The following is a 7230-nucleotide window of genomic DNA, read 5'->3' as shown; positions in this document are numbered from 1 at the left end:
GCTCAAGATTAGAACGAATAATAATAATTAATACGAATAATAACTATATTTATATAGCACCTTTAATAACAGATTTCACAAAGTGCTTTGACTGACAAAATAAAATACTCAGACATTATTCATTAAAAATACAGTAGGATGAAAATCAAAATAAACAGTAAAAGAAGAATAAAAGATAGAATTAAGAGATAGTTAAGATAAGACGTAAAAAGACAATAGAAAGACGATAAAAATGATAAAAAGCCAATGAGACAATAAAAAGCCGATAAAAGCACAAACTTTATTTAAACAAATAGATTAAAAGGTAAAAGGTTGGAAAATACCAAGAATATGTAATTCAACAAAAAAAATAGAAGGAAATGACTGTATTGCAAATACTGTAATACTGCACTGTAGCGTTTGCATATTGTACACACAATATAAAATAGAATATTTGAGAATATTGGAGATTCATTCACAAACTAATAGTTGTTTGAATGTTTTCTCTGAATTTTCTCGAACTAAAAAACACATTTTGACACCTTAATGGAAACAGCGAAGACGTTTGCTTGTGTCAGTGCAGACACACATGAAGACACACTGAAGCTTGTGTCAGTGCAGACACACATGAAGACACACTGAAGCTTGTGTCAGTGCAGACACACATGAAGACACACTGAAGCTTGTGTCAGTGCAGACACACATGAAGACACACTGAAGCTTGTGTCAGTGCAGACACACATGAAGACACACTGAAGCTTGTGTCAGTGCAGACACACATGCAGACACACTGAAGCTTGTGTTAGTGCAGACACACATGCAGACACACTGAAGCTTGTGTCAGTGCAGACACACATGAAGACACACTGAAGCTTGTGTCAGTGCAGACACACATGAAGACACACTGAAGCTTGTGTCAGTGCAGACACACATGAAGACACACTGAAGCTTGTGTCAGTGCAGACACTCATGAAGACACACTGAAGCTTGTGTCAGTGCAGACACACATGAAGACACACTGAAGCTTGTGTCAGTGCAGACACACATGAAGACACACTGAAGCTTGTGTCAGTGCAGACACACATGCAGACACACTGAAGCTTGTGTCAGTGCAGACACACATGCAGACACACTGAAGCTTGTGTCAGTGCAGACACACATGAAGACACACTGAAGCTTGTGTCAGTGCAGACACACATGAAGACACACTGAAGCTTGTGTCAGTGCAGACACACATGAAGACACACTGAAGCTTGTGTCAGTGCAGACACACATGAAGACACACTGAAGCTTGTGTCAGTGCAGACACACATGAAGACACACTGAAGCTTGTGTCAGTGCAGACACACATGAAGACACACTGAAGCTTGTGTCAGTGCAGACACACATGCAGACACACTGAAGCTTGTGTTAGTGCAGACACACATGAAGACACACTGAAGCTTGTGTCAGTGCAGACACACATGAAGACACACTGAAGCTTGTGTCAGTGCAGACACACATGAAGACACACTGAAGCTTGTGTCAGTGCAGACACACATGAAGACAGACTGAAGCAGAGTAAGCATGAGCTATAGGAGAGGCTGCATCAACATGTTTTACTGCATCTGTTATTTAGTCGGTAAGATAACTACACCGTGCAGCAGATGATCTTTAGAAACAAGTTAAAAAGTATTAATCATAATTTTTGGCAATTTGTCTTATGTTATGATGTAGCACAGAGCAGCTCTAGCTTGTGTGTGGTGGAAACTGATTTGAATCTAAATTGACAAACACAACATGTGGGACAAATTCCAAGTAAAGGAATGGAGAATAGGCATCATCGACTGTGTAGTTTTTCCCATGTTTTTTCCACTACAGCGTCAAGCAAGACGCACTGTTTCTGCTTCCTCTCTCCACCTTCCTCTCGTCCTCCTCCTCCTCCTCCCTCTTTCTGCCACATTCAGTAAGCCCCGCCCCCTCTTCCTCACTCTTTAGCGCCTGTACTCGTCCCCGCAGTCCCCGATGAGCGCCATCAGGTCGCTGGAGCGCCGCGTCACGGCCTGCAGGGCGGCCAGGTCGTCCTCCGTCAGCCGGAGCTCGGGGCTGCAGCTGCGCAGGCTGTCGGCGATGTGTTGCCCCGCCCCCGCCACCCCCAGACGACAGCCCACGATGACCCCGCCCACCGCCGGCCGGTCCAGGATGCAGCGCGTCGCCACGGACGCCATCGAGCAGCCGCGTCGCTTGGCGACCGTCTCCAAGGCGACGAGGAGCTCCTGGAAGAGGCTCCAGCCGCCCCACGCGTCGATCATCTTCTTGTACTTGGAGAGAGAGGAGGTGTCCAGCTCCGCCTCTGACTTAGGCTCCGCCTTCCCCAGATAACGCTCTGACAGCAGACCTCCAGCTGAGAGGAGAGAGGGGGAGAGAGGGGGAGGAGAGGGCAGGGAGAGAGAGGGAGAGAGAGGGAGGGGTTGAAAAAAAAATGGAGAGACAGAGTGAAGGAGTGAAGATGATGGGAGGGGGGGAGGGAGGGAGGGAGGGGGGGGCACGGAGACGGTATGTGTCGTCACCATTGGAGCGACTCCATCTTAGAAACCCACCATTTTACTTCTTTACCCCACTAACCCTAACTATAACCCAGCAGGATAACTATAACCCAGCAGGATAACTATAACCCAGCAGGACAACTATAACCCAGCAGGATAACTATAACCCAGCAGGATAACTATAACCCAGCAGGATAACTATAACCCAGCAGGACAACTATAACCCAGCAGGATAACTATAACCCAGCAGGATAACTATAACCCAGCAGCATAACTATAACCCAGCAGCATAACTATAACCCAGCAGGATAACTATAACCCAGCAGGATAACTATAACCCAGCAGGATAACTATAACCCAGCAGGATAACTATAACCCAGCAGGATAGTTCATATGCTCACTGCTTTTACATCATAAAACATCAAATCAACGTCTTCCTTGTAATTGTTCCACTTGAGTGACACGTATGTGTTTAATATGAGTAATACAACCGATGGGTAAATATAGTAGGGTCAAATATGATTGGCTTGAAGTCAATGTGCTGTATCTAACCCAGAGTATCTAACCCAGAGTGTATCTATCTAACCCAGAGTGTATCTATCTAACCCAGAGTATCTAACCCAGAGTGAGTCAATGTGCTGTATCTAACCCAGAGTGTATCTAACCCAGAGTATCTAACCCAGAGTATCTAACCCAGAGTGTATCTAACCCAGAGTGTATCTAACCCAGAGTGTATCTAACCCAGAGTATCTAACCCAGAGTGTTATCTAACCCAGAGTGTATCTAACCCAGAGTATCTAACCCAGAGTGTATCTAACCCAGAGTGTATCTAACCCAGAGTGTATCTAACCCAGAGTATCTAACCCAGAGTGTATCTAACCCAGAGTGTATCTAACCCAGAGTATCTAACCCAGAGTGTATCTAACCCAGAGTGTATCTAACCCAGAGTGTATCTAACCCAGAGTATCTAACCCAGAGTGTATCTAACCCAGAGTGTATCTAACCCAGAGTATCTAACCCAGAGTGTATCTAACCCAGAGTGTATCTAACCCAGAGTGTATCTAACCCAGAGTATCTAACCCAGAGTGTATCTAACCCAGAGTGTATCTAACCCAGAGTGTATCTAACCCAGAGTGTATCTAACCCAGAGTATCTAACCCAGAGTGTGTCTAACCCAGAGTGTATCTAACCCAGAGTGTATCTAACCCAGAGTGTGTCTAACCCAGAGTGTATCTAACCCAGAGTGTATCTAACCCAGAGTGTATCTAACCCAGAGTGTGTCTAACCCAGAGTGTATCTAACCCAGAGTATCTAACCCAGAGTGTGTCTAACCCAGAGTGTATCTAACCCAGAGTATCTAACCCAGAGTGTGTCTAACCCAGAGTGTATCTAACCCAGAGTGTTATCTAACCCAGAGTGTATCTAACCCAGAGTGTGTCTAACCCAGAGTGTATCTAGTGTATCTAACCCAGAGTGTATCTAACCCAGAGTGTATCTAACCCAGAGTGTGTCTAACCCAGAGTGCCGTAGGTCAGGAGCTGGATATTGTTTGCCAGACAGAATTCCTCCATCCTCACTGCTGGTTGCTGGTCGATCAGGGAGTACTGGACCTGCAGGACAGACACAGACATGAGTACTGGACCTGCAGGACAGACACAGACATGAGTACTGGACCTGCAGGACAGACACAGCCATGAGTACTGGACCTGCAGGACAGACACAGCCATGTACACGGTCCATATATACAGTCATATGTGTGTTAGTGAGAGAATGAGAGAGAGAGAGAGAGAGAGAGACAGACAGAGATGGAGTCTATAGTAGTTAGTCTATTATAGTGTCTAAAGGAGGTATACGGCCTGAAGGTAGTGGTACCTGGTTGCTAGAGATGCGGATGCCTCTGCTGGTGATCTCCTCCAGTCTCTGAGTGTCAAAGTTGGTGAGGGCCAGCTCTCCTGACACAGGAACCAGATGGAAGATGGAAAAGTCTCAATAAAAACACTGATCTGGGATCATAGAACAGGTCACTTAGCCACTAGTCTCGCTGGCCAGCCTCCTCTCCCTTCCGAGGAGTCTGGCGCCGCAGGTCTCCATAGTGGGATTGCGATGGGCGGCGCTTAGCGGCAGTGCCCTTGGAAAATAGTTTCAAACAATCCAACTTGCCGTTTTCAGCGTGTAGCAACGAGCTAGCGTGTAGGTTTCTGCCGTTAGCTTGCTAGCTAGTTAGCGTTGTTGTTTTCCCTGAGGATGGCAGGGCACTATTTACAGCAACACACAGGGAGGAGGGAGCAGAAGCCGCTCTGATTGACATGGTCGGAGCCAATGACAGAGCTTCTGACATCCGGCTGCCACTGAAACCGATGCCTCCAATGGGAGAGCAGAGTAGAGCAGGGGAGGGTTTATCCCAGTTATGTGTGTGTGTGTGTGTGTGTGTGTGTGTGTGTGTGTGTGTGTGTGTATGCATGTATGCATGTATACAGGACAACACAGGTGTACAAAATACAAACACAGAAAAGATAGACATGTAAGCAGAATACAACATGTATACATGTGTGTTTACATTGTAAACATCCAAATGCATGTATGACCAAACCTACATGAACACTGAAGAATATGTCCATAGAGAGACCGAGGTCAGAAAGGTGTTGCGCTATCTTTTGTCTCTCTTTTGTTTAAGTGTGTGTGTGTGTGTGTGTGTGTGTGTGTGTGTGTGTGTGTGTGTGTTCAGTGCAGTAAACATACGTATGAGTCCCTCCTGCTGCAGGTCAGACAGGTGTCCCAGAACGTCCAGGTATCTCTTGTCTCCATACTTCCACCAGTGGAACTGAAGACAGTCCAGACTGTCCACCTGCATGCGAGCCATGGAGCGCCGCACAGCCGTCTCCACCACCTGAGCACAGAGGGACGCTTCAAGGCCTGCTGCACGGTTCAAACTCCAAGCTCAATTAAAGCTTTCAAAATAAAACCTTCAGTCAGACGTCCACAAAACACTTTGAAGCTTCTGAGAAATGAAATGATTTGATTTAAGAAGGTGGTGTAGTGAGTAGAGCCTCCTTCAGTCATGAGACTCAGATGAGGGAGGTCATCTTTAAAAAGACACACACTGCTCTCTAGTGGATGGAAATATGTCCACTGTAAAACATGACGGGGTTAAAACCTATTTCTCCCCAGCTCACCTTGCGATCCATCGGAAGCCATCCACCTGCTCTTGGCACCCATTTGGTCAGTCCCTGCAGAGCCGGGGTGGGACTCCCAGAGGATTTGGACTTCAGCTATGGATCAGACAAGGACTAGTACAAATTAGAAAGACTTTGAATGACATTGGCTCGTTTCTGACCGTTGCACTTTATTTTGACATCCACCAAGAAGGTTTTGCGCCTGTTTGTTCCTTAGTTTGCCTTTACATGTATTTCAGCAGGATATCTAAAAATGTATGAATAGATTTCCATGAAAAATGGTGGACAGATCGACCTTGGGCCAAGGAAGAATTTATTTGATTTGTCTGATGATCCGTATCTGGAATTTCCACCATTAGACATTTATAATCTTTGTCGTCACTATGACGATGAGATAAAGAAGTGATTCCAAATGCCGGGTAAAGAAATCAATTAAACTTGAAATATAAGTGATAGAAATGATGTATTTGGGTATAACAGCAAGTAGGAGAATTGTTCAGCATTGGCAGAGGTTTGCACTATTCAATTTGTAATCTTGATATGAGATTTAAACTTATTCTGCCATTTTTGTATGTCCCTGACTCCCTGGGTAAGTCAAGCAATCAATCAATAAGTCAATCAATTTAATATCTAAAATGTGAATGTATAATTGACTATGATGTTTTACAATACAATTTTTCAGTTAAAGCTTGTGCAAAATCAAGAGAGAGAGAGTGTGTGTGTGTGTGTGTGTGTGTGTGTGTGTGTGTGTGTGTGTGTGTGTGTGTGTGTGTGTGTGTGTGTGTGTGTGTGTGTGTATATATATATACCTGGCTGTTGAATTGTCCAAATATCTCCTCTGCAGGCCCATAATGGTCTGCCATGTCAAATGTGGTCAGGCCAGCATCTACATAGGCCTGCATGGCTTTAACTGGAGAGAGAGAGAGAGAGAGAGAGAGAGAGAGAGAGAGAGAGAGAGAGAGAGAGACCACATCAGGGAGATTACATCAGGGAGATTCATCTAGTTTCACAGAAAACTATAACTTTCAAATATGTGTGCTTGTATCCTGTGTGTACTGTACAAACAGACATAATGAACCTAGAGGATTCCCACAATGCATTGCCCTGGATATAAAATTCCAATATAAATGTGGAATGCTTTTCCTTCCTGCTGTAATGTTGCTTAATTGGATCACTGGATGTGAAGTGGCCATGATGGCCCCCTTCAGGACTGTGTTGTGACTGGTTACACACTGCCAGTGACAACACCTGAAAGGCACTACCAATATACAGTGTATTATCTGCTATGTTCCTGACTGTAAAGTGATTCCTTAACTTCCACATTGTCTCCCCGGGCCCTGTCATTCTGTCTTGACGACACCTCTGTCAGTCTCATGTCCATGATGATATGATATGATATGGACCCCGGAGCCCGGGGGTAAAGTCCTGTGTGTTGTGTCACCTGCTCTGGCCTCGTCCACCGCTCCGTGCCCCCCGGACACCTGCCACATGCCGTTCAGCACCCGGCAGATCTCCAGACCACCGGCCAGTGTGACTGTGGGCACCGTGGACAT

At 45.6% G+C, this 7230-nt stretch overlaps 1 protein-coding gene across 1 annotated transcript; it reads right to left on the bottom strand.

The window, feature by feature from the left end:
* Nucleotides 1-1952: 1952 nt before the first annotated feature.
* Nucleotides 1953-7230, bottom strand: LOC310794546 (putative oxidoreductase YccK; the record flags this gene model as incomplete). The annotated part of the gene is made up of 7 exons (XM_083656516.1): nucleotides 1953-2362; nucleotides 4021-4114; nucleotides 4377-4456; nucleotides 5244-5391; nucleotides 5678-5773; nucleotides 6487-6587; nucleotides 7119-7230. The coding sequence occupies 7 exons, from the start codon at nucleotides 7228-7230 to the stop codon at nucleotides 1953-1955; spliced, it is 1041 nt and encodes a 346-aa protein (XP_083512642.1).

Source organism: Poromitra crassiceps (assembly GCF_964638095.1).
Source record: "Poromitra crassiceps genome assembly, chromosome: 20".
NCBI classification, from domain to species: Eukaryota; Metazoa; Chordata; class Actinopteri; order Beryciformes; family Melamphaidae; genus Poromitra; species Poromitra crassiceps.
The sequence above is the reverse complement of the archived record's forward strand: the minus strand, read 5'-3'. Positions and strand labels throughout refer to the sequence as shown.